The following is a 27,921-nucleotide window of genomic DNA, read 5'->3' as shown; positions in this document are numbered from 1 at the left end:
AAGTTGTTCTTTCATATGCGAGAAGGTTCCAGAATTAGGGTACTGCCATTACTTTCAGTAATTAGATTGAACTTGGATTTATTGTATGTGTGTACCTTGTTACATCTAAAATTATCTATTTGGGACTGACATGGCAAAGTATAGTAACAAGTTCGAGTCTCACTTCAGCCCAGTGCTACAGATAAGGGGCGTACAGGCGTAAAAAAGCTTTAAAATTAGATGATACGCTTCCTAGATGAAAACAGAGCGTACTGTACACTTCCGAATATTTGTGTTTTCGCCTAAGTTCCCGAAAGCTAGCGTACATGCGAAATTTAGAGCTAACAGTCCTGTCAAAATCAGAAGTAAATTTCCACAGAAAACCATGTACTGGATGTTCACCACAATGTGTTAGTTTTCAGACACCGTGGGCTACTGCAAAAGCTCCTGTGTCACCACCCTCAGCCATGGAAAATGTCTATTGTATATTTGTCTTCGTGACATTCTCGAGTCTTTGTCGTGAAGAAGATGTAGCAAAGGGTTAAAAATGGTCTTTTTGGTTACCATACTGCAAGTTCTACTTCTATATTTCACAAAATGATCCTACTGTCGTTTCCAAATGTCTGGTTTCAATTCCCCACGAATCATCAGTCTGCAGTGTTAAAGTATCATCGAGCGTCCAGTTCCTAACATATACATGTACCTAACATTTCGAAAGAAGCTAATGCAATGGAATAAAAAATATCTTGAGAACAGCTAGCAACATATGGACAGAGACACATCAGATTTATACTATATAATGCCAATAATCGAAGCACAAAATAATAAATTCTTTTCTTCTAATGTAGGCCCTACATTTGGATTAAGCCTGCATCAACAACCGTTTTATCATCTTTTGACCCTTTTGGCAGTTGTTAACAAGTTTGTACAGGCCACGAAATGTTTAGACTGGTGAATAGAAATTTACCTGTCGCATCAGGCAGGTTACCATAGCAAAAAGTAATACTGCATCCAACGCTATCAAATCACAAGGAATGAAAAGTACAGAATAAAATTGTCAGTGAGTGAGTTATTGAAATCATGGAGGAAAAAATAGGTGGAGACACAACTATAATGCCTCAAAGTGTTCAATGTACGTTTCCGACACCGCGAGGGGGCCCGCTCTCTGTTGTCACATGGAATAATAGCTGCCTGGTTTGGTGAGGCGTAGGCGCAAGCACTCTCGCGAGGCTGCCGCAGGCAAACACCCACGGCACGTGTTTTCATAAAAACTTAAGTCAAGCTTCTTGACATTTGCCGACAACGCCTGTAAGTTTGCGTACTTCTGTTTATGATTTTTAGTTGAAATTTTAAAATAAATAAGTGTTTTAACATTGAAACCTTTGTACATTGGGGAATAAGCAGACCAACAAGACAAAGAAAAGGACTGGTTGGCGTCTTGATGTTGGAATCACACGAACAAAGCAGAAAATACACGTAGGGCCTACATGTGTAATATTAAAGTTTCTACTAAAGTCATGTGAGTTGTTGATGGTACTTTCATTAGCCTCCTTATGCTCTCTATGCAATAAGAAACAAAATCTTCGGAAATTATAGTGACAGGGTGATCGATGCATTCTTACCGGTTTATCTACTTCGGTTTGGAAAAAACTCGAGGTACTGGTTATTATTTTATTCATTGTGATTCATTACGAAGTTTTGCATTCAACACTGAGATAAATCTACATCGATCGCAGATGGAAGTTGGATGCACCCGGGTAACACCATTGCCGATGTCAAGTCTTAAGAAATTCAGTAAGTCACGCTGATATTTTGCCTTGTTGACTGGATTTTTCTGCATATCATCCCTTTCACCACAGATACGACAGTATTCCAGCAGCTTTTCTTTGTGAACATCCATTCTCGAGGGCCTCGATCAGACATGGTCCTCCTAAAAAAATTGAGACAATGCTTCGCGTTTTCCATTTGTATTTATATAGGGTGGTCATATAGTCTACAGAGAAAATGAAAGCAAATAATTTGCTATTGTGTATCAATCTATGAAAAATTACCCTCGCAGAGGGGTCAAATGGTTGGAATCTATATATACAGACGTATACGTTAATTTATCCTTAATGTTTTCATTAGGGGCAGATCAGCCCGGGTAATGAAGTCCGGACCGTCGCAAACATTTTTAATTCTGTATATAAGGTAAATATTTCTTTAAGCCACCTGCCCCACCCACACAGATGCTGAGCAACAGGCCTGAAAGAATAGGTGTGTACATCAAAGCGGGACAAGACTGCATGAAGCCTTTTCATAAGACCAGCTCAACAGACCAGCAGGTTGCAACGAAGGTAGAATAGGAGGTACTATTCGGCCTGGTTACGGTTGACTGACCTGCCGATCGCGTGCTGGTCTATTGAGTTATGGAAAGGCTTCATGCAGTCTTGTGCCGCCTTATACCCACAATCAGCTAGACTCGACTAGAAAAGGAGCTTTCTTCAAAGAACACATCAATTGCCTCTAAATGTAGCATTTCCCCCCTTCTACGTTCATCGTAACAAGCTGGTCATGCACTAAGAACGGTTCTAAACTGCATATAAAATGATCTCTGATCACGTTTGAGGGACAGCTGTACGAGACTTGGCTAGGTTATTACAGTGATCTGAAAGAGAGCATGCTGTAAAACGATTTTTCGTAATTTGAAATACTTTCCGAAATAAGTCGTGTGAACGTAGATAACGTATCAAGTTATTGAGTGCTTAAGTGAATTGGATGTCTAAAGCATATTAGAACTGAATCTTAAAAAATCCAAAAAAGGCCCGTTTGATTAACATTTGAAAAACTGAGTCTATTGCCTGTCTTTGACAGAGTACTGATATACCTTCCCATCATCTTTCATAAAGAATATATTACGCCAACCAAATGAGCAAAATGAAAAATATATACATACCACGTTATATGGGAGTTGGATGTGCGAATTCCAAGTTTTTGAAAGTAATGCAAGAGCTACTTCTGCAATATTTTCCTCTCAGCGCATGCACACAAGGGCTCGGAACTATCCAGTGTGAATACACAAAAGCAACTAAGTCTATAGGCCTACACATTGTGTAATGCCGTTCATATATAGAAAGGACGCTGCCTGACAAAAGCCACAACATTGCTTTAAGGAAACTCCTGGCGCGCAGTCGCATTTAAAGACCTCTACGTGTTTTTCCGAGGTAAATTTAAATGTACATGCTGGTAAAAGAGGAAACGCAATTGTTGCATGCTTGGAAGGAGCGGTATACACACGTAGACTTTCAGGCCTTTTGTTCAGCGGCTGTATGGGTGGATTTCCCCTAGACGTAATAAAAAATGTTCAGGATTAATTAACACCTACATATACGTATTTATATATTATTTATATATTGACTTCAACATGTTTTCCCATAAATTGATATACAATAGCAAATTATTTGCTTTCATTTCCCCGTGGACCAATGGCTCTATATGGCCACCTTGTATAAATACAAATGAAAAACGCGAAGCATTAAGTCTCCCTTTTTTTAAAGAATGGCATGTCTGATCGAGACCCTCCAGAATGGATGTTCACACAGAAAAGTTTGCCCAATACTGTCGAATTTGTGGTGAAAGGGATGATATGCAGAAAAGTCCAGCCAACAAGGCAAAATACCAGCGTGACCTACTGAATTTCTTAAAACTTGACATTGTCAATGATGTTACCCGGGTGCATCCAACTTCCATCTGCGATCGATGTAGATTTATCTCAGTGTTGAATACAAAACTTCACAATGAATCTTTATTATATTTACTTTATTCTAAAACTGTTTTTTGGGCAATTTGTATGTAGGCCTACATCTACTTGCATACAGCGCAGTCCTATATAACTGCAAAGGAGAGAATCTTGGTACATGTCGTCCTATGTATATATGTAAGCATATATAGGTCTATGTCTTTTCTTCACCCCTCTTTCACTCGATCAACATTTTCCAGGTGTATTACTGGTGATCGAAAACAGTGAAGTGCTGAGTTCCGGTATTTGGAAGAAAAATGTGTTCTGCAATACCGTGTACTTGGAAAGTCAGAAGAAACATACTCCCTCCCTTTCGAAGTCGAGAGTAACGTGTTCCCCGTCTTTTAATGTCGGGAGTAATGTACTCCCTGTCTTTCAAAGTCGGGAGTATTTTATTTTTTGATTGGTGTTTTACGCCATACTCAAGAATATTTCACTTATACGACAGCAGCCAATATTATGGTGGGAGGAAACCGGGCAGAGCCTGAGGGAAACCCACGACCATCTGCAGGTTGCTGGCAGACCTTCACACTTACAGCCGGAGAGGAAGCCAGCATAAGCTTGACTTGAACTCACAGCGACCGCATTGGTGAGGCTTCTGGGTCATTACGCTGCTCTTGCGCGCTAACCAACTGAGCCATGGAGGCCCCCGAAGTTGGGATTAACCTACTCCCTCTCTGTAGCACTGTCAGCCAGTATTTTCAATGGTCTCGAATTATTTCATAGTCGGAAATTCAATATATATCAACGTACTGCCTGATGATGATGATGAAAGTATATTTGGCTTTTGTGGAAATGAAACAAAAATATGGTAAATCTTGCTGTAGTTAGTATCAGGTATGAAATAGAAAACTGCTGCCCAGCTCAATGAGGATCCAAGTTTAACGTTAACAAGCTGTTTACTTCGTTTAATATCTTTCATTCTTTTGACTGACTCTACTCAGATATATCGAACACCATGTACAGTACTCACATATTCTCAACAAGAAAAACATTTTGAGAAAAAAACGGAAAAGGTTAAACAGGGCCATCAATATTAAGACAATAAGAGTTTCAATGAATTATCCAGAAAAAACATCTGAAATTTCTGGACACAAAAAGCACCTGAAAAACTTTCACTGCAATTTAACACCAAGTGACCCAAAATAGAGGCCTGTAAATATGTCTCTTAAAAATTCAAATATAAATATTCAACATATATATATCAACATTTAAGTGTTAAAAAATCAATACGAAACATGTTAAAGGCAGGTTGACCTGGTGATGATATTGGCAATCCAAAAGTAAGTTTTAGATCTACAGGTCATATTTTAGATGTAATAGCTGTACTTTAATGTATCTCATTTTCATAGTGATGTGGGTCATGAAAAGCGGAATGCCAAATGAGGTAAAAGCCAATACTTGGCTCTGAAGCTTAAAAATTACCTGGCCTAAACCATAACTGATCCAGGGAGAACTGGATGTGCAATGGTAACCTCATCCATCATTAGCAAGTGGTTTAAAGGGCACCTGCTCCAAACGTCTACAGAAACTCCTATGAACTGACAGGAAACAAAAACCTGCACCACCATGATAATCACCTAACAAAAATTCCATATTTAATAGATATATGTAATGTCTAAAATACATATGCTCCTCTTGGATTCAATGCACTGGTGCAGGTGTAAGTTCAAGCAACTTTGATAAAACCCTTATAACAGACTGTTGCAGGACATGGACATCAAATTAATATACAGGTACAATTAAAAATGCATACAAAAACAGAACACTACAACTTTGCAGACTGAATTTAGAACTGTTGAAATATATATATTTCATAACCAGGGCCCAGTTATTCAGAAGTGTATTTTGGTTTAAGCCTTGTATTAACAAGTTTAATCCTTGTAAGTTCAGACTAAAGTGTCATTTACTTTATATTAGGATGGATGAGACTGGTAGTTGTAATGGGATTTAATCCTGGCTTAACTTTAATACAGTTTTGAACAACTGGCCCCTTATCTTTAATAAAAATACAGAATTTTATGTTTTTTTAACAGCAGGTAAATATATTCAGCATTAACTTGACTTGTAATGGTGTTGCAAATATAATATCTCATAATCGCTGATTACAAAATTTTTTAAAACCGGCAAAAACATACATTCATTCAATGTGTATCTTAGTTCAAATAAAACATTACAAAATTTATCCTGTAAAAATATAAAATATATTGCATAGTTGACAATTTGGTGTGACAGGAAAGCGGTTTTCTATGTATAAAAATCTTCCCGCTTACATTTGTTTTCTGCCCTGGCTGCCTTTTTATGACAACCGACCTGAACAAGTTTGAGATTTTCACGGGTAAATAATAACCTGTACACATAATTCCAATCCAGATCTTTGTGTTTAGGTTTGTGTTCTGCTGCCTCTATCAGAGCGGGTATGATTTCTCGAGACTTCTCAATTCTACAAAAACAACAGTAATTAAACATATATAACAGTACATAAAATGTTCTTAAAAAATGTTTCTCCTCCGGGCTCTGCTCTGTTTCCTCTCAGCATAATGCTGGCCACTGTCATATAAGTAAAATATTTTTGAGTAAGGCATAAAACACTAATCAAATAACTAAATAAATTTATTTATTTATTTGATTGATGTTTACACTGTACTCAAAGATATTCCACTTCTATGACACCAGCCAGCATAATGGTGGGAGGAAACAGGACACAACCTGAGGGAAACCAACAACTATCAGCACGTTGCAGACAGACCTTCCCACATACAGCCGGAAGCCGGCATGCAGGATATGACAAGGCCTCATGCTGAGGACAAATGAAAGCTGATAAAAGAGTGGTATGCAGCTTATCGCATTTTAGGAAAAGAGAGAGAGAGAGAGAGAGCTATGTGTAGAGTGCGCCACATTCCACAGCACTCAATACCAAGACGTTGTGAACATTTCCCTTCAAAACCTCTCACATGTTTCAGTTTGTGGTGTTCTATTAAACTCCTCAGTCAAGCTTCAGTAAAGTGATAAACTTTTACTGCTAGTATTTTGGACAAGTACATTTATTGCCCTTCTCTAATATATTCTACTGTATTTCCATTAATTGCTTCCTGTCTTTTGCTTTAACCCTTTAATAATTGGGCTAAACATCTGTCCTTATTGTACTTACACATGGCCTAGATTTCAGAGCCCAGACATCTGTCTGTATTGTACTTACACATGGTCAAGATTCCAGAGCCCAAGCAGTTGCCTGTATGGTACTTACACATGGTCAAGATTCCACAGCCCAAATAGTTGCCTGTATTATACTTACACTTGGTTGAGATTCCACAGCCCAAATAGTTGCCTGTATTGTACTTACACATGGTCGAGATTCCACAGCCCAAATAGTTGCCTGTATTGTACTTACACATGGTCAAAATTCCAGTGCCCAAATAGTTGCCTGTATTGTACTTACACATGGTCGAGATTCCACAGCCCAAATAGTTGCCTGTATCCCTTGGACGCGTATGGGTTGATGCGGTGGAATTTATCACAGGATTTCTCGTCAAATGGCCCCTCACATTTGAACCAGCCTTGCTTATCACAGAATCTGTCTTTGGAGGGAGCAGTCCTCATGAAATACCCTCCATGGTAATCATGCTGCCGTAATCTCTCTGATAGTTCATCCAAAAGGTCAATCAAATCCTCCTTCTGTTCACCACTACAATCTTTGTCAATCTGATCTTTAGCCTGCACAAAAAGATTGAAAGTGACTAAACTGAAATGAACAAGAGTGTGGGGGGGAGTTCTAGGCTTTGGTGAAACTTTTGTCAGCTGCTATGTACATAGTAAAGCCTTTAGAAAATTACACAGACGGACAGACACGAAGATATGAAAAAATGGTTGGTATGGCTTCTGGATTTTTCCACACACACAAATGTATGAATACTCATATGGGAAAAACATAAAAAAGAAAAGCAGATGTAGGCCTAGATCACCCGAGACGTGAGGTCAATCCCATTCTCAGACAGAATTTTCAATCTTCTCCTGCTTCCCTTGTTCTTGTGCATTTAGTGGCAAGACACTACTGATGACCCACCCATATTCCTTCCTCCATCCCCAACACCCTCTCAGTAAAGCCCAAAATGGAGACTCAAGTTAAAGATAGCTAGTTTTCACACAGGTGGAAATTCTTAATACAAGCAACAAATACAGACTTTAGCCCCTTTTTCTGCAAGTATCCACGTAGCAAGTGGAAAACGATGCTGCTGGTACCGCAAGAAACACTCACTGTATTGTAGTAGCTTCTGATGCGAGTCTGTGCCAGTTGCTTCAACACTTCACTCTTAGATTTGTATTTCTTACCCAGCCCTGCGAACAGCAACGTTATCATCATTACAAACAGTGTAACTTTCAACAACTTAATACAAGTACACTTTAGTACAACTATTTCATTTACAACGACAGTGATGAAACAATGTTTTGTAGTGTAATGAACAAATTCATTAGATAGCATACATATGATTAGGGCATAACCCCTGTTGAGAAATGTGGACATGACATCTTACCATCAAACCAGTCCTCATTCTCGTATCTGTGTTCGGCCTCTATGTCTGTCTCTAACATGTCCAGGTACTGTGACATGATGTGCACCTTCTCTGGAGCATCATCGTCAGTCAGCATTTGCCGGATCTCATTTGCAATCTCCTCCTTACGACTGACATCGTATAGTTTACTCAGAGCATCATGAATCAAAGTTCCAGCTGAAAAACATTAAAAAGGGCTCTTGTCGAGATTTGATAATTTGATTTATTACCATCCATTCCATGGCAACAACATACCCGCAACCAAAGTCTGTCAGGCTATACAATACGTGCTCTGTGTGAAACACACAGATGACATTAATAGCCATTATTATGAGTGGAGGAAACCAGAGTGACGGCAGAAAATCACGATCTTTGGGAAGTTACTGACACATCTTCCCACATGTGAGGCACAGATATGCACACCATAGAGCGAGATAGAGACAATCTACAAATTTCCCAACCGGCCTGTTCTGAATGCGTACCTCGTGGGTGCGACTGAAAGGCAAGCAAGTGTAATCACTGTATCACGGCCCGCTGGCCAGGTGTGTTAAATTTAAATGAAATAGCCTACATGTAAGCATGCATCTAGTGAAATTCTCACTGAGCTACCATATTCTATGACATTCTAGCTCATCTGACTACATGGCGTTCAGCATGAAGAGGATAGTGCAACAACTGGTGGACCCGTATCAGTATAATGGCTCGGGCGGGGTGGCTTACTTGCCTTTGGTAAGACGTCTCAGTGAATCAGCACTAGATAAACGAGCTGTGGAAATACATCCTGCAACAATGAGGCACATTACATGCACTCTACAGATTCCTTTGTTGTTGTATCGCTGAAAAATTGTTAAGTACGACGTTAAACCCCAAGCACTCACTCACTCACCCTTCTGACTACAAAGAGTTCAGCCTTTCTGACTTCGTCAAACAAGTGTGAAATAGTTCACACTATCCTTCCTGGATCTTTCCTAACCTTTACTTGGATTTCACCCTTTTCTTAGATGAAATTGAGTGCTTTCTCTTTTATATATTTGTCTTTCAAATCGCCAACATTGTAACTGATTTTGTTTTAGTACATATCTCCAAGTGTGTTCTGGGGTATAATTATTTTGCCTGGGCTGTTCAAGGGAGGTAATTCATCACAAATTTCCAGGCACGTAACTGTGAATGAATGGTTACATCTGTCACATGTATTATAATCTACTAAATTCTTTCAAATATAAGAGATAACAATCTTAGGGATAAAACAACTCAATTTTTGTGTCTGCATAAGATAAAAGGTCTCAAATGTGTCCTGTGGAGGCATGGCGCATTTTATTTGATGAAGTAAAATCTGCATTTACCTGTGAAAAAGATTTTAACTGCAGCACACGCTACAAAAAAGATCAAACTGAAGCTACATGTACACTTAGTACATTAACTAGATTACATACATCCATGCCACTGTTCACCATCTCGGATGAAGACAAAGACAGTTTGGGCAGGCAGTTTTTTAAAGAAGGCGTCATCATCCACAACTGTTCCATCATCCTCCACAACAACCGTCACTTCTTCCTCTGAGATCTGTCAGCAAGGAAAGCACGTTAGTCAGGTTGAATTTTCAATGACTGATGTGGTATAAAAACTTTACAATGAATTGCCATTACTTCTCGGGTATTCTAACCTGAACACAAAGACCCTATAAATCTGTGGCGGCAGGTGCATTTTATCACACTATATGCAGAAACTACTGAAATATTTTTGGGCATTAAAATACCAAAATTATTCTTGTAACATCCTTATCTACACTTGGCTGCTTTTTGTGTATAACTAGTATAACTGACAGGAGACTGATGTTTACGCCCCAAACACAAATGTGTTCACATCTATGTACAGGTGGAGAAAGTTTCTGATGGATACATGAAATACAAAAAATCACACAAACTTTGCACATTTATTTGTTTTCTTTGTTTTTGGCACTTTTGGTTATTGTCACTTCCTTAGCTCCAGGTGGTTATTTGAATTTCTCTCTTTATTCTGGGATGGCGAAGTATCAAAGCCCTAATGGAACCCTACGGTAAACCATACACCATTTCACACCACGTCGGAGACCTTTCTACACGATGTTTGCAGTCCACAACAGTTGTCAGCTGTGACTCTTACCTCTCAGCACGCCCGCACACATACCATCTCAGGTCTATTCTGTTTGTTAATGGCACATTAGCCCCGTATTCATGAGACGTCAACCCATTTCAAAACAAAGCCACCATCAGGCTTGTCTTTTCAGGTTTAATGTGCATATGCCATCCAGGAAACACAACTTTTTCAACTGTGGGAAAGGCACAATGGCTTATACTTCAGTTTTGACTGCGATGTGAATTTGGTCTTCTGTGTCTTTACCAAAGGCAATTCATAGTTTTGCCATGATGTCATAGCTGCCTGAACCAATCATTAGCACACTCTTTGGTCATGTGATTAAAGTGCCAGAGGTGAAAACCAAGTGAATTTAGCCCAGGGGAGATAAGCATTGCAGGAGACTTTAGCATAAAAATTGGAAAATATAGCTTTTAGGTAAGAAATTCTTCCTGGAAAAGCAATCAGCAAGCGTTTAGGCTTCAAACAGGATTGTTTTTCAGTGTATAGTACTTTAATTTTTTTTGCAAATCAACAAAAATCAGCATTTTGCTTTAAATGATTTTTCACTGGTTAAGATTGAATGGGGAGATGTTTAATTTGCAAACAAAGAAAAAACACCGAAATAATACGTTTATCATTTTAGATACTGTCACGTCACCATTACGTGAGATTTCTGCACTGTATTATTCGTGGTTCATACATTTTTGAAAGGTTTTCCGTAGTTTGTTGTGAAACACTCTGGTTTCGAACTTCCATTAGATAGTCTGCAAGTGGCGTAGCCGAATGCTTATACCACTACACCACTCTAGTTCTTGTGCTAGAATGTGGTTTTTGGACGTCTTTGAGACAGATGAATACAGTAAGGGTTGAATGCCCATGCGCATGTGCCAAATGCTTTTGTCATGGAGACTACATCTAAAAAGGGTTTCCTCCATATTTGGCCAGCCTCATTCAGGGAAGTATAAATGAATTGACGTAAGTATTGACGTAGGAAGTGTCACGTAAATATCACCCTAGTCTTTACAACTTGGACTGCAGTGATCATTTAGAAAATATTTCTCAGACTCGGCGTGAAAGTGTGTTTGGTTTACCATTGGCTGTTGCTGTGGCTATCATACTCCGCCAGTCCAGTATACAGAGAGGAGATAAAGTGGCCATCTGGGGCATGAGGTTACACTAGATGGGCTCAGTGTGCTATATTTTAAAATTCTGACACTCATCATAACACTGAGTCCATTGCTCACTCTCAAACAAATGGTTGCATTTTGCGCACCTCAACTAGATGGAGTCAATCTCAATGTGGTCTGCACCCACAGCACCCAAACATACCTGGACTAAAATACAAGGTCTTTTTTATGGATTGAATTAAGAAGGCTTAAGTTGTTCTTGCAGACGGCAATCGAAATATAATAGTTTTCTTGAGGAATTCAATACCAAAACTCATTTGCATTTCAGCAAACGATCTCGTGACACTTCAAAATGGCTGTCGACGGCGTGGCACGAGTTAATTAGTTTCATAGGGGAGGACAGTAAATTAAGCGGACAGTATTTGAGATTCCACCGGAAAATTACAAATAAATGCACAGAGGAAGTGAGTTGGACTGCCATAAGTTGGATGGAGATGGGAGTTTGAAATCCACTTCCTGTTTTTTGCGAGGCGTTACGATGAACATCCGAATTTTAAAATGGCACACTGAGTACGCGAGCGTCAGAACAAATATAAAAACAGCGTGGCGTAGTCATTCAGGGCTACACTTGCTCTACCTTCAGCTTCTCACATCCTTTCTGGACTAGATCCCTGAAATTCTTTGCCACTATCCCGATTCGAACTTCACGCCTTGCATCCTGAACTTTATAAGCCCGCATACCTCCATTAAACAGAGATAAGAACCGACTTATCATTTTATAAGTAGCTGGATTACGTGGTAAACAAACCCTTCAGGTCCCCTTTCAGTTCAGAAATTCGATCTTGCCGCCATTTTTTTTCTACTCTCTGAACAAAATGTTAATTTCAGTATTGAAAAATGTATCACTAAAGAGGTAATGTGTGATTCATATCAGATGATATCAAAAAAATATTGAAAGTAACTATGTTTGTAGCAATCAGATGTAGGTTTGTCCCTGAAATACATGCAGTTAGGCAAGGACGTTTTGGTAAACACAAAAAAGCGTCGCTCTTCTGTTCCGGAGGTAAATTTTGCAAAACAACGAGATTGGAGTTCTCAAGAGAAATTTAAGTTTAGTTCTTTCATGGGAGTATATTCAGGTAAGCCCTGCTGTGAATACAGGTATTCGAACACCACCAATAACGATCTGTTTTTAATGACAATAAGAGTAAATTGTTTTTTTTAGGTCTGTCTGTTGCAGCAACAATGGTATGTCGATATACTGAAACAAAACGTATGTGTAGGGGGCCTACGTTTTGTAAATGATTTGATAAAAGCATATTCAAAAAGTATATCCATTTTGTCCATTTTTAAATCCATACTAGCTGTCATCACTCCTAAAATTCCTTAATCAAACATACCACCAAATTCCAATTTCAAAAACCTGTTGGCTGACTGACTTAAATCATTGTTGATTGGATTCAAGTCATTTCATAACCAAATCATATCGTTCCCAGGATATTGTCTGGTGTACTTTATCCCCAGGTGATTATGTCCTGTCTTTATGATGGGCTGGCAGAGGTTTATAGCCACAACAGCAACCTGTGGTAGCCCAATATCATATGTGCCAGGCATGCCATTGCCGAATGCAATATTTAAGACCACAAATATCGGGGCATTTGCCGTAAGTTTTACTTGAGCCAACATGATTACTATGCTTGTACAAGTCGATTTTCCGAGATATCCGTAGTCTCAAATACATTGGGGGCCACTGACAATTTGGCATAGCCTAGTTTAAAATCTTATTTAACTTCAAGTGGATGGTGGGATTGGATAAGGAAATAGTTTGTTTTTTGGCATTATTTTTACAAAATGAGCATAGTGGTAATGTTAATTAAAGGCTAACTGAACTGTCAGTGGATAAGTCATGAGTTCAGGACCTTGTCTGGTATGTTTGGTGGCCTTAATTACAGAGGGAAAATTGTATGAGGGTCTAGTTAATATGTGAATCAGTTTACGTCATTTCCCACTTTTCCAGAAGTCAGTGATGTCTGATGAAGAGAGTGACCAGAGTGTTTATGAGCAAGGTGAGCTGAAATCCAGTCCTGAGCGGGATGATGAAGATAATGAAAGTCAGCTGTCCTTATCTGTCCACTCCCCAGAGGCAATAGAGGAAGTTGAGGAACTGGATGACAGGTAATCTCCATTACAATACTTGGGCAACATCATGCCATATGTTTAGAAGTACTGATACTGTGTGATCCCTCAAACATTTCATGTAGCCGAGATAGCTGTTTACATTTATTACTGAGAAGTGTGATGATGTGGTTAACAAGTTTGTTTCAGGCACTTAATCACCCATAATAAGCTGAGTCAGCATTTCAGAACTCTCACAACTTTATGCAGGTTTGGACTAGACAATGTGAGGGCTTTCAGTCTCACACGCTGATGCTGCTAAAAGACACGATTTTACGGGAGCTGCTAACAGCGCCGTCGGCCTGTACAAAATTTAATACCATCTACACAGGAGTATGTAGTTGACCAGTACATTTCATGTAGACATTCATTGCCTGACCGGTGTTTGTCAAAGACACATCTAACGTAACCAAACAGTTTAGATTGCAAATCCCTATGACAAAGTTGTCGTAATAGCAGTATTGTTATTTGAAATTGTGTGCGTACTTCAGTCTACTGATGGACTGAGTGATCTAAGCTGCCTTAGCTCAGGGTCAGTGAAGGTTTGTGCTTTGGTTCAGCTACTGCCTCATGCTGGAGGTGTGTCATTTTGTCCTTTACCAATCAAACTAACTGGCATCCCATATGTGAAATATTTGTGTGATTGAAAACATTAATTACCATAATTAAATTGATTATTAATTGATTGCTGGGCTTTCTAAGTTGACATTATGTCTTGCCAACTATTGTGGGTAACACAGTGTTGTTGTTGATGCTATATGGTGACTGACATGGTATTTTATTGTTCACATGGTGTTCTGTCTTTTACAGGTTAGAGAATATCGAGGATGCCGATGAACTAGAGATTAAACCTCCACAGAACTCAGCCATTAGGAAAGAACGATCACACAAACGTAAACGGAAGGATAAGCAGAAAGACAAACCAAGAGAGAGACACAGGAGCGAGCGGGAACGTGAAGAGTGAAAGACAGGTATGTACAGTGTAGTACATGTATTTATTTATTTATTTGATTGGTGTTTCACACCATATTCAAGAATATTTCACTTATACGATGACGGCCAGCATTATGGTAGGAGGAAACTGCGCAGAGCCTGGGAGAAAACTCACAACTATCTGCAGGTTGTTGGCAGACCTTCCCACGTACGGCCAGAGGGGAAGCCAGCATGAGCTGGACTTGAACTCACAGGGGTGACATTGGTGAGAGGCTCCTTGGTCCTTGTGCCGTGCTGGCGTGCTAACCCCCTGGGCCATATATAATATAATGTATACTAGTATATATTATATTTACTACCAGTGTGGGAGCTATGTAATAAATGGAAATTCGATAGCAACGTCTGGTTTGTGTTTGTATCCATTTGTTCTTGTCATGCTTGTGGAAGTGGCTTTGGCCAAACTACAGAATACCTTTGAGTACTGTTTTGACAACAATGTATTTCACAAGATTTCTGAAGGAAAATGCTGTGTTAATATCCATGTGATTTCATAACAGAGTGGTCACACTATGGTCCATCTTGTCTGCTGCATTCTACACCATTTTCTCTTCATTCTACACGCTCATACATGTAGCTGCATGTGATTATTCAGCTGACAGGGGATAATTTTGTGCCATGAAATAACTAAGTGCATTGCAATTGTAGTTGAAAATATGATGGAAGAAAGTGTGGTCTTTAGCCATAATGACTGCTGTGGTGGCCCACTATGTGTACTAGTCATTAATCTCTGTCACATGTCTGAATGGTACATGTAAGCCCTGAGTTTGTTCTTTACCTGGGCCATAACATGCACTACATGGAGCTTACAGTTCCTGATTTCATTTGTGTATAATAAGCACAATTTCATATAAGCCTCTGAGTAATACTGCTATTATGAGCACATGCATGACAGGGAGAAAAACTCAGTTGTTCTCAATGTTGTATTAAATTCATTTATTTATGGAATGGACAGCATTGTGGTGGGAAGAAACAGGGCCCAGCTGTTTGAAAGTGTATTAGCCAATACTGGTATTAAAGTCACATTTTATATTTAAATTCCTCCGAAGCCAAAGTATAACAGCAACAGCAGTTTTAGTTCAGATTTAATAAAATGTCACAGAATTTTTTTAAGGCTAAGTACAGAATTGAAGACTTGGCTCAAAGTTAAATCTGGCATTAAGTCTTATACCGGTTTTGAACAACCAGGCCCAGGAAACCTACGACATCTGCAGGTTGCTGTCATGGACCTTTCCACATCCAACCATGAACAAACTCACAAGGACCACATTTGTCATGAGGCTCCTGGGTTATGAGATCAGATGAAATGTCAGAGGTTAAGTGACAGAATTGAACTGATTACATCATAGTTACTACTCATTACACTCAAAGTTTGTCATATCGTGCCTGCAGGACTGGGCCCCATCGAGAGAGACAGATCAAGGGAAAAACGACCAAGGCCTCGTGTTGAGCGAGAGGTGTTCAGGGAGAAGGAGAAAGACCGGAAAGTGAGGCTAGAGGAGGAGAGCCGAAAACGAGAGGAGTCCAGGAAGGAAAGGTGAGCGTCTGCTAACAACATGTTATTGTGACATATACAGTTCTTTCATGATGAGATAAATCCAGTATGATTATCAAACAGTGCCTTTTTCTGAAAGATCTCTTCTCATAATCAAAACAATTTGCGTTAAAAAAAAACAAAGAACATATGCCTTCTGTTAACTCATGACAAAAATCTGTCATGCGGCGAATTGACATAATATGTTAATCACTGAAAAGGTGTTAAGTACAATGTAAAACCCCAAGCTTGGATACACAGTATATAATATATACACATTAACAGTAAAGTAGAATGTGTGTAGACAGACTTTTCTTTGAATATATTGCGTTTATGTGTTAAAAGGATAAGGGGAAGCTGTAAGTTTTCATCAGTATCTGTCTACTTTCCTGCTTCTTTGCAGAGAGAGACTAGAACGAATTGAGCGTGAACGTCAGCGTGAGAGACGTGTTCGTGATGATAGGGTAAAGCCCCCAGATCGTGGCTCAAGGAAAAGGAAAGATGATGACAGGCTGGCACCCACCAGGGGTATGGATATCAGGGCAATTTATTTATTAATTCAAGTGGTATTTTACACCGTAGTCAAGAGTGTTTCACTTATATGACAGCAGCCAACAGTATCAGGGCAATGAATTGTCTTTAAATGAGCACTTACATAATTACAGTAAATAAAATTAAGGAAATGAACATCCTCATGTGTTTGACTTAAGTTTAGACTTCAAGCTTAAAACTAAAAAAGGTTGTTTTTCTTGCCCAGTTTGGTGTTATTAGAATTTTTGCAAAGAGTACTTGAGTAAAGTGGATGTGTGTATGTTGCAGAGACAGATTCTCGGCGGCAGCGTGTTGTGGACACAGGCAGCAGAAGAGAACGAAGTCGCAGTCGCGAGAGGAGAAGGAGAGATGAATACAGGCGAGAAGAGCGAGCAGTAAAATACAGGTCCCCAAGAGATGGTAAGCAGTTTTGTGTGAGAGGTGAATTCTGAGTCAGCGATGAGCAGTTGATTATTACATGACTATTGTGAAACACTTTAAACCAAACAGTGAACTGTTTTGTTATTGTGAAGCCTTTCCAGGGGTTGAGGTGGTAGGGTGTGGAGAATTGAGTGTTATCTTAGACTGATTTGCTAGACTATGATTATTCTTGTTTGTCAGTCATCAAAAAGTAGACCATGTTTTGCATGATAATTAATACTATCAAAGTTAACTGAACCTCGGCATTTCACCTAAAATGTAGTCAATGACTGTGTTACTCAGTTTGCTTGACTCTAAGAGCTTAGATCTTATGAGGTATTTTATGCTTTGCATGGATGATAGATTGATGTCCTGCTAGAAAATAATATGTTTCATTATTATAAGTAATATTTTATGTCCATTTTTTTGCCACTAAAAATTCACTTTTTTTGTGTGAATGTTTAGGACATACATTATTTATGCTGTATGTTTCAGTTGGCATGCCCCGTGGTCCCCACACTCCTCCGGAGCCCCCTGCAGACACAAGAGAGGAGCACCATTCAGATGAGGATGTCATATTGTTAGATGAGGGTCTAGAGGATATGGATGATCACGATGTAGAAAGTGACGCCCATGAAGATGACTCTCCACATGTTTCGCCACAACATTCTCCACCTAACTCGCCACAACATTCCCCACGCCATTCTTCACGACATTCACCAGAACATTCTCCAAATGAGGGTAGCATTAAGTCGGAGTCACCTTCATATTCAGGTACTTGAATGTAGGAAGTAACTTTGAGTATTAAAGTGGCATAGGTGTGATTTTTTTTTATGCTTTTTCAGGATAATATTAGTAAGATATTTCATAACGTGTATTTATTTATTTGATTTACTTGAGAATATTCACTTACACGTGGGCTGCCAACAATGGCAGGAAGAAGCCAAGCTGAGCCTGGGGGATCGTAAAGTGTAATCATTTCCGATAAAGGGATACAGGATCATCACTGATTGGCTGGCAGTAATTTACATATAACTTCACATGTTTTTTCACCAACTGCTACTAGTAAAGTTTGTACAGCAGGGTAATTTGTTGGTGAAGAATCGCACGAATTATTCAGAGGTGAGTTAGTTTAAACATTCCCAGATGGGTTATGAGTGCTTTCTTCCACCCTGAACTTCATTCAATCATTGTATAACGAAAATACTCTTAGGTGAAGCCTGAAACACTAGTCAAGCAAAGACATAAATACCTTTTAAACTATTAATGTCCTTACATGTACGTTTGTGTTGTTGTAGCGAGTGGCTCGGAGTCCAGTGCTAGCAGTTCTCACGGATCTCATCACAGCCACGATGAACCGGAGCACTCACATAACAGATCTGCAGGTACGTATTGTTTGTAGCACGTGGTCAAGCAGAAGCCTGTTCAGACTATGGTCATTTTGATTAAATTTCTGGTTTAAGTGGCAATAACTTTAAAAATGATGCATCGGAGGATGTGTTCATACTACATGAGTTAGAAAGTTCAGATGTGGAATATATTTCAATTCAGGGTGTAAATATTATTTTCTCTTTAGAATGCCCAATTCTTCACTAAACTAGGTTGTTATTATATCAAGGTCACTTGCTTTAAACATGTTTAAGTATTTAAACACAATTGATATTGTGCAAGAAGTCGAGTACATGTAATTGCAGTTAATACTAGGCAAGAAGTCAAATACATATAATTACAATTAATATTGTGCAAGAAGTCAAGTATATGTAATTGCAATTAATACTGCGCAAGAAGTCAAGTACATGTAATTGCAGTTAATACTAGGCAAGAAGTCAAATACATATAATTGCAATTAATATTGTGCAAGAAGTCAAGTACATGTAATTGCAGTTAATACTAGGCAAGAAGTCAAGTAATATCAGCAAAATTAATTTCACACCATCTTATTTTAGTTTATGTAATGAATGTAGGACTTTTTGCCTATGTTTGTAATGCTTTGAATTCACAGAAAAAATGCGGTCCAAATTTGATGACCAATCAGAATCTGAGGTTGGGAGTGGATCGGAAGGTACACCTGAGCAAAGCGACTCTAATCAGCCGACCTACCTAGAAGACACGCCCCCAGAATCTCCTGTCCTGCTCAAGCCAGTCCTGCCTCCGTACCTGCCAGCCATCCAGGGCTGCCGGAGTGTAGAAGAGTTTCACTGTCTGAACCGTATTGAGGAGGGCACCTATGGAGTGGTATATAGGGCCAGGGATAAAAAAACAGGTTAGTGATGACTACTTGAACATCAACTGACCTCAAACTTAAGGACAGGCCAGCCAGCTGTTAGTACACTGTAACCAAACAGGGTGTCATATCTGGTGACAGTACCCTCTGACTGGTGTCCTATCTAGTGTCAGTACCCTCTGACTGGACAGGTTGCTATGTCTGGTGTCAGTTCACAGTAACTGGACAGGTTGCTATTTCTGGTGTCAGCACATTGTGGTTCGACAGGGTGTCATATTTGGTGTCTTATTAAACAAACACAGCTCTTGTAAGTACATGCTAAGTGAGATCGTAATAGAGTCACAGTTTAAGTAAGTGATGGTTGTAATAATTAGTGGACATGAAAGATCCTCTGTGTACAGCCAGCAACCATACACGTAATGGATGCCTGGGTAAAATACTACATATAGCTATTTTATATTCATCACAAAACTGATAAACTTTGTATTCTGAATAAATTTCATGGCCTGCAATTTTTTCCACCATTTACACAGATGAAATTGTTGCTTTGAAAAGATTGAAGATGGAAAAAGAAAAAGAGGGCTTTCCAATCACATCATTACGAGAGATTAACACCTTGCTGAAGGCTCAGCATGTAAACATTGTGACTGTGCGGGTGAGTACGGATGTTTACAGGTGAAATCCAAATTACTGTTCATAACTGAAATTTGTATTTACATCTGCAAGGGTATCAATGTATTCTGGCAATGGGGTGTTTAAAAAAAAAGAGTACTGTTCAAGTAATGTAATCTTTCTAGAGTGTACACAATTGACAAATAAGATGAATTAAACAAATTCATGATAATCATGTATATGTGGAGAAGAAGTACATGAATCCAATCCATGTGTCTATGGTAGTGGTACTCAAGCTTCACTGTTTGCTGTCTGTTGACGTCTCTGTGTTTTCCTGCAGGAGATTGTGGTGGGGAGCAACATGGACAAGATCTACATTGTCATGGACTATGTGGAGCATGACCTCAAGAGTCTCATGGAGACCATGAAGCAGCCGTTTCTCATGGGTAAGTTTTTTTTATTTTGTTTTTTTTTTTCAATGAAAGAGGTTTCGTCACAAACCAAAGGTGGCCTCTAGGGTTTTATGAAGTTTACTTATCTATCATTGCTATGGGCCGATTTCACAAAGCCTTTCTGAATTTGAAATACAATTTTGAAGGTTATTTTGGTGGCCAGTGAAGTACACTATAGAAATGTTATCTGAAGACAATTCCAGTACCAAAAACTAAGTTTTGACTTAGGTCAGAAATGGCTTTGTTTAATGGGCCCCAGGTATGTTATAGAGATATGAAGTGCACTTAGCTAAGGGCTGAAGGGCTACTTAACACTAAGTGCCATTCATGAAACTCATGATGTGTGAAGATCCAAACATTGTCACCCACCTTTCTTCCTTCCCTCTTATGAAAATATGATGAGGCTGGAATAGCTTTACCAGAGACTTAGCTCTCTAACTCTCCAACCAAAAGAAACAACCGATCAGCCTACACCTGTGTTAAAGTCAGTTTGTTCTTGGTGCTAGTTGGTCAGCCTGAAACATGGTATTGTGACTTAAGTTAGCAAGTAAACAGGTTCTTCCATCCATAACCCCATACTAAAATAATGTACAAGAAGTAATAACCTGGATATGTGGCTAAGCACTCAGCCATCTGTAAAACACCTATGCTATAAAAATTTGTGAATAAAGGTAATTTTTGCAAATTCCCTGAAACTGAAATGCCTTTATTCACTGTTTGATGAGCCCTTTGTTTTCTGTCTTTAATATACAGATTTATTTAGCATTAACTTTTCCACTTTGTTTATTTTGACAATTTCAGGTGAAGTGAAGACACTCATGATTCAGTTGCTAAGGGCAGTTTCTCATCTACATGACAACTGGATCCTCCACAGGGACCTCAAGACGTCTAATCTTTTGCTCAGCCATAAAGGCATACTGAAGGTATGTTGTAACCCTTCGATGACTTGTTCCCACATCTCAACACCACAATATGTATGCTGTTGCCAGTCTTAATGAGAATCACTGTTTTGTGTGTGAAATAAAGGGGAATAACTGATTTGTTGCTTCCCATATCTCAACACTTCTCAATATGTGTTCTTTTGCCATTTTAGCTTGAATCACTGCTTGGTGTTTAGAATAAAGGGAAATAACTGATGAGTTGCTTCCCATGTCTCAACACATTACAAATTGTATGTTGTGGCCAGTCAAGTTAAAATCACAATTTTGTGTTTCGAAATGAAGTTGAATAACTGATGAGTAACAGTAAGAACTGTACACTGTTCTCTGACAGGTGGGTGACTTTGGTCTGGCTCGGGAGTATGGATCGCCCCTTAAACAGTACACCCCTATTGTCGTCACACTGTGGTATCGCGCACCAGAGCTGCTCCTGGGAGCTAAGGTGAGGAGATACACCCATGGTTGGCCTATCTTTTATGTTTTCCTTCATCACTGAGGAAGTTTGTCATCTTTACAGTACGTTACCTTACTGAAGGTAAAGACCCTTGAAAGCTTTGAATATAAGAAACAGACCAGTATAGCAGTTTTGTTACCTTTTTTCTCATAAAAAAAGTCCATGCCAACATGTTCATTTATTTTTTCACATTAAGAGTATTCCAGGACATTTGAGCTATGGTTTGTGGGATGCATGTTTGAAGTTTCTCACATTATTTGTGTATTGTAGGAGTACTCCACAGCTATTGACCTGTGGTCAGTCGGATGTATATTTGCGGAGTTTCTCACAATGAAAGCCCTTTGGCCAGGTAAATCTGAGATCGATCAAATCAACAAGATATTTAAGGTAAGATTTGGGAATTCCTGAAGGTATCAGGCTGTCATAAGGATATTGACAGAAAAAAATATTGTAATTTTTCTTTCAGTTTTAATTTCTATCAAATGGCTATTATTTCATTAGCCATAACAGAAGTAAATTCCCATCCGGTAGGAAATATTTTTTTGGATAGGGTCCAGTTACGCCCAACAAAGAATTATTTCAAGTTTCATTCCCATGTCTGAATTTTCATTTGTCTCTTGTAATCAGATGATAATGATGACATTTTCCATGGTTTTGTACATGGGGGCAATTAGTAAAAGTCTGTGGGACAGAAGTTGTAATTTGCAAAATTCTGATACATTTATAATATTAAGTTGAACTCAATATTCTTGTCCCTTTGATAAGGTTTATGTGTATTAAACCATTAATAAAGTTTTGTTAATGTCTTAACTTTTAACTCCTTATGAAAGTGATCACTGGGCTATACATTTTCCAATGAGAAAGAATAATGTAAGGGCTAGAAATCTTTATTAACAAGTTGTGGAGAAATCTGCGGACTAAGTTTAGCAGATTGTATTTAAAAGCAAAGACAACACTAACGTGAAGTATATGTCAGATTAATGTCTAACGAACACTGTATCAGGAGAGTAGTTTGATTTATTTTTTTGACCCAGTAAATAGCATTTGAAACTTTCCTGACTTTTCTGATTATTGTTGGACTAGTGACGTCTCATCAGGTTTTTGACACTTGACACATACACAGCCAGATTTACAGTAATCAATCAAAATGCACAAACATACAAAAGTGTGAGCACATTCACCAAATTTACCTTGAGACGAACTAAAATATGGATGTGACTTCACCGGTATCCTCTAGGTCTCAACAGATCACCGCAAAATCAGAAGTTTTCAAGGCATTTTACTCGGTTGGAAAAATTCTAAAAAAATGTGTCAAACTATTTTTCTGGACAATTTTTAGTGGTGTTTCCACTGATATACACTTCATGTTAGTGTGTTCTTTACCATTAAACTGAATAATAATGGTGTCACATGTGCTCTTTCAGGATCTTGGAACTCCAAACGAGAAAATCTGGCCTGGCGTGGGCGATTTGTCAGCAATGAAGAAGTGCACTTTTGCGGAGTACCCATATAATACACTGCGACAACGTTTTGGAAGTTACCTCACTGATGCTGGGTTTGAACTCATGAACAAGTAAGGCCCTGAAAAATCTTCCAGTTCATGAACATCACATAGAAATAATAGGGTGTACGACAAAAAAAAGGGTTGATATATTAGTACATAACAATAGCTTGATTGTGTCTTAGTTACCTGGCAGAATTGTTTCTCTCCTGCCGTATGTGGGCACCAACCTGTGGAGAGGCAGGAGTTTCTCCCAGGCTCTGCCCTGTATCATTCCACCATATTGCTGGCCGCCGTCGTATAAGTAAAATAGTCCTGAGTAAAACACCATTCAAGTAAATAAATAAATGGAGTATTGTGACTCCAGCATGTGGTGCACTTTCCATATGTTCTTTTCTTCATTAGTTGTTTGAAAACAGGAGAAGAGATACGTGTAATAGAAGCAGCATGTGGTAAATGTTGTGGTAAAGGTAGACAAAGTTGATAAGCATGTACATGTAGCACTCAGTGCATTTTTTTGTCTCCCCTTTTTTAGACAGCTCTACATCAAAACTTTTAATGAACTTGATTTGATCAAAAAATGTTGATCTAGTAGTTTGTAAAACACATTGCTTATTCTAAACTGATTGTAACAGCAAAAATGACACGCATTGTAGTGATATTATAAAATGTATAACCTATAGTATCGCCTTATGTGTTTTTGTGGCATTAAAGCTTTGAGTACAAGACCGGAAGAAGTGACGCTTTTCAGAGGAAAAAATTACTGCTGAACATACTACAGTTTACAGCATAAGCAGATTGCTTACCGAATATAAATTAATTTTGATTTACACAATCCAGTCCATCTTGTGTTCAAAATGTGAGTATCATGAAAACGTATGGCTGGACGATAATTGCTGTGTGGAAGAGGGTTCAGGTCATTTTTTGCTAGGTTTCCATCCTCAATCAAAAAAAATGGAATGACCCAGGAGCCTCTGACCAATGCAGTTGCTGTGAGTTCAAGTCCAGCTCATGCTGGCTTCCTCTCCAGCCGTACGTGAGAAGGTCTGGCAGCAATCTGCAGACCGTAGGTCGTAGGTTTCCCCCGGGCTCTACCCAGTTTCCACCAATCTTAATGCTGGCCGCCATCGTACAAGTGAAATATTCTTGAGCACGGCGTAAAACACAATCAAATAAATAAGTAAATCCCTCAGAATATCAGTAAATTGCTACATGTACATGTATGTCAACTGTTATGTGCGGTGCAATATATATGCGAAAGCTCAGATTGTTTGTTGTGGGGGTTTTTTCTTGGTATGGAACATCATGGATAAACACTGCACTGTTTTTGTGTTTGCTAGATTTCTTACGTATAACCCAGTGAAGCGGGTTACAGCAGATGATGCCCTGAAGCATGCCTTTTTCAAGGAATCACCTCAGCCGGTGGAGCCATCGATGTTCCCGACGTGGCCGGCCAAGAGCGAACAGTCACGTAAACATGTCAGTTCTCCTAAACCTCCATCTGGCGGGAAGGCATACGCTAAACTACTGGTAAGATACTGGCACTAGGATGAGACAAATTCACCTTATCTTTTGTAGCTTTTTGCCATCTTGTTCGAGAGGTTAACATTTCTAAATTTGTTTTTTTCTAGCTAGGTGGCTTTGATAAAGTCCGAAAATTGTGACAACAGATACATTATTTCATCACAAAATGATCCGCAGGTATTAAATTTGCTCATCTTTCGGAAATAGTTTAATACAATATTGCATAAGGAGTTAAGGGAATTTTTCTGCCTCTATTAAGCCCATAAATCTTAACTGATCTTGAATATAGATATAGGAGAATCAAATATTGGGATCAAATGTATAACTAACAAAGGTGTTTTATGTCCTGCATGTGATGAAGGCTGTGTCATTTAGTTTCACTCTCACTTTCACATCACATCTGTTCATCATGTGTTATTTGGTTTCACTTTCACTTTGACAGTACATCTATTCATGGTGTGTTATTTGGGTTCACTTTCACATTACATCTTCTCATCATATGTTATTTGGTTTCACTTTCACAGTACATCTATTCATGGCGTGTTATTTGGGTTCACTTTCACATTACATCTGTTCATCATGTGTTATGTTGTTTTACCTTCCATTTTAACAGGGTGATCAAGATGAGGAGGCTGTTATCAAGGCTGGGGGAGGATTCCACATGGGATCAGCTTCGAAAGGGGCCTCAGCTATGGGACCTGGCTTCAGTCTGAAATTTTGAAACTGACTTTCAATAACGTGAAGAAGATTAGCTAGTAGCAATGCTTATCTTCAGTCTTCATGACTGGCAGCTGTTTGCCGAGGAACAGTTCACGGTCAAGCTCTCAGATGTCCCAGGCTAAGATTATGCTCATCACTTCAACTCCCAGTGAGCTGACAGGATTGTGCAAGTTTTGCATCACTGGTTATAGCCTCATAAAAGGTTATGAAAGCCTGTTAGAGATGTAGCTGGTCTTGTATCAGCATTGAGTGTAAAGTGCTTCTGCTGTGACTGTGCTGACTTCAGGTTTACAGGGCTGCTGCACACTATCTGTTGATGCAACTGGTCTGTCAGGGAGTTGCAAAGACAAGGTTAAAGCCTTTATTGGCCACTGACCCACTCCTCAGATATTAATTGTGAAAAGGGGATTCTTAAATGAATTAATGTCACTCTACCACATGACAGACACTCATTCAGCGAGTATGTCATCCTTGAATATGTGCATGTTGCATCCTGCGGTGATGCCGCTTTCATCCCGAATTGTGTGGTTGCCTTGGGTAGGGAATTTGTAATCTGTAATTTGAATTTGAGTCCCTCGTCCTCAGTGTTTGTGGGGTCTTGATGATATTGGGTGACAGCACTTGTGTGGCTGTTTGTACAGTGTAATATTCATTGAAAACCATGTGTTCCACGAATATGGTGTGCATATCTGTACGTAACATATGAGAAAGTCCCTCAGTCACTTGCCAAAGTTCTGTGGTTTACTTCAGGCACTACAATACTGAAATGTACGGGATAAATTCTTCATTCACAAATAAATGTGTGGGTCCACTAAGGCTCATTCTGCTAACAGCTGTCAAGGCAGTGAGGTGGTATGTTCAAAACCATCTCTTGTTAGCTCCTGGAACATGAATGTTTCCCCTGATTGAAGGTAGAAAAAAAAGTTTTTTTTTTTTTTTTTAGTGTACCAGGTTTTGTTGAAACTCAGCAATGGTTTTCAAAAATTCATGATTGTTCTGTCATTTAAATCATCATCAGTTAACATCAGTTTTGTTATTTTAAAGAAGCACCATAACTGGTCAGTAATGCGGCTAAACCATTGAATCTCCGGTATTAATAGTCCTTATTATAAACATTGGACTGGTTTCCCATGCTGTCAAACACAATCAAATGTGGTTAGCATGTCAGCGCAGTGCAGTGACCCAGGAGCCTTTCGCCAATGTGGTTGTTGTGAGTTCAAGTCCAGCTCATCCTGGTGTCCTTACCAGCAACCTGTCAGCAACCTGTCAATGGTTGTGGGATTCCCTTAGGTTCTGCCTGGTTTCCTCCCACCAAAATTCTGCCATCGTGTAAGTAAAATATTCCTGAGTATGGCATAAAATACCAATCAAATACATAAATATATATAACTGAAATTATCCAATCAGCAAGTAGCTTTTGTTTTTTTGGAACCAAGCATGAGAAATCTTGTGATGTTTCCACGTCGTTATATGGGATATTGTGTTCCTTGTTGATTGCTGACGAGGCTTTCACATAAACATATATTATCATGAAGTTCACACTACAGTTGTTGGTGGTCTTATGTTTTTTCTCAAAACACATTCTACATAAGGTCATTTTGTATATTGTTGATAAATACATGTAAATGTATATTACACATGGAAGCATTTTCATTTGTAAATAAATATCATGATAACATGAAGACATCTACAATTTTTGGTCCTTTTTTGAACTAACCTGTTTTGTTTTTGGCAGACCTAAACATGTATACTATTACAACTGAGTCAAACGTAGCCAAATGTTCTTAGGTGGCTCAGAATAAAGTTGTTCTAATGGTTATAACACTGGTGTTAAAACGTCAATGAGGTAAATTGACAAGATGATATCTCAATTTTTACACGGTCGTCACTGCTCTGGTTTTACTCCATAAGCCATGTTAAAATCTTTTATTATATCTGTGGAGCTATTACTTTTGTGTGCCTTACTTGTTCATGTATGCTTCAGTGAGGAGATAGTACTTGCTCATAAAATTTAGTAACATTAATTCCTAGTCCCAAGGATGAACATAAAATAGGCGAACTGCTATGTTGGAAAAACCCAAATGTTGGAAAAGGAAGGACTGATTGGAGCTAGAAATCAGACTTTGTCTGTCTGGGGACAGGAGACAAGTGTTCGGTAATTGTGAGTGAACCTTTACAGAACTTTGTCTGTCTGAGGACAGGAGAAAAGTATGTGGTAAATGTGAGTGAACCTTTACAGGACTTTGTCTGTCTGAGGATAGGAGACAAGTGTTTGGTAAATGTGAGTGAACCTTTAC

At 38.9% G+C, this 27,921-nt stretch overlaps 2 protein-coding genes across 3 annotated transcripts; one reads left to right on the top strand and one right to left on the bottom strand.

Annotated features, from left to right (window-relative positions):
• Nucleotides 1-4,525: 4,525 nt before the first annotated feature.
• LOC135475397 (DNA fragmentation factor subunit beta-like) lies at nucleotides 4,526-12,395 on the bottom strand. 2 transcript variants are annotated; one of them, XM_064755273.1, is made up of 6 exons: nucleotides 12,187-12,395; nucleotides 9,741-9,870; nucleotides 8,290-8,484; nucleotides 8,013-8,092; nucleotides 7,197-7,471; nucleotides 4,526-6,200 (listed from the first exon to the last, which is right to left on the bottom strand). In XM_064755273.1, the coding sequence occupies exons 1-6, from the start codon at nucleotides 12,322-12,324 to the stop codon at nucleotides 6,005-6,007; spliced, it is 1,014 nt and encodes a 337-aa protein (XP_064611343.1). In that variant the 5' UTR covers nucleotides 12,325-12,395; the 3' UTR covers nucleotides 4,526-6,004. The 2 variants fall into 2 exon arrangements, 1 of the variants encoding a protein (XP_064611343.1); XR_010445043.1 differs by having other exon boundaries at nucleotides 6,062-6,200; nucleotides 7,101-7,471.
• A 227-nt stretch (nucleotides 12,396-12,622) lies between these two features.
• On the top strand, nucleotides 12,623-27,301 carry LOC135475730 (cyclin-dependent kinase 11B-like). Its single transcript, XM_064755665.1, has 17 exons — nucleotides 12,623-12,688; nucleotides 13,567-13,724; nucleotides 14,535-14,677; nucleotides 16,107-16,251; nucleotides 16,652-16,776; nucleotides 17,068-17,199; nucleotides 17,695-17,973; nucleotides 18,498-18,584; nucleotides 19,202-19,462; nucleotides 19,957-20,078; nucleotides 20,376-20,481; nucleotides 21,289-21,410; nucleotides 21,760-21,867; nucleotides 22,150-22,266; nucleotides 23,304-23,452; nucleotides 24,721-24,910; nucleotides 25,518-27,301. The coding sequence occupies exons 2-17, from the start codon at nucleotides 13,576-13,578 to the stop codon at nucleotides 25,623-25,625; spliced, it is 2,343 nt and encodes a 780-aa protein (XP_064611735.1). The 5' UTR covers nucleotides 12,623-12,688; nucleotides 13,567-13,575; the 3' UTR covers nucleotides 25,626-27,301.
• The last annotated feature ends 620 nt before the right edge of the window (nucleotides 27,302-27,921 follow it).

Source organism: Liolophura sinensis, chromosome 9 (assembly GCF_032854445.1).
Source record: "Liolophura sinensis isolate JHLJ2023 chromosome 9, CUHK_Ljap_v2, whole genome shotgun sequence".
Classification (NCBI taxonomy): Eukaryota; Metazoa; Mollusca; class Polyplacophora; order Chitonida; family Chitonidae; genus Liolophura; species Liolophura sinensis.
This window is presented reverse-complemented; position numbering and strand designations above follow the sequence as displayed.

What these genes read in the sequence shown, in the direction of transcription:
- LOC135475397 (XM_064755273.1), bottom strand. Translation starts at nt 12,324, where the DNA reads ATGATAAGTCGGTTCTTATCTCTGTTTAATGGAGGTATGCGGGCTTAT. An exon ending in TGGTGAACAGTGGCATGGAT is followed by an intron (nt 8,485 to 9,740) that starts GTATGTAATCTA and finishes AATGTTTTTCAG; the next exon opens with CTGGAACTTTGATTCATGAT. An exon ending in TCAGAAGCTACTACAATACA is followed by an intron (nt 7,472 to 8,012) that starts GTGAGTGTTTCT and finishes CTTTTTGTGCAG; the next exon opens with GCTAAAGATCAGATTGACAA.
- LOC135475730 (XM_064755665.1), top strand. Translation starts at nt 13,576, where the DNA reads ATGTCTGATGAAGAGAGTGACCAGAGTGTTTATGAGCAAGGTGAGCTG. An exon ending in GAGGAGTCCAGGAAGGAAAG is followed by an intron (nt 16,252 to 16,651) that starts GTGAGCGTCTGC and finishes GCTTCTTTGCAG; the next exon opens with AGAGAGACTAGAACGAATTG. An exon ending in GCCATAAAGGCATACTGAAG is followed by an intron (nt 21,411 to 21,759) that starts GTATGTTGTAAC and finishes GTTCTCTGACAG; the next exon opens with GTGGGTGACTTTGGTCTGGC.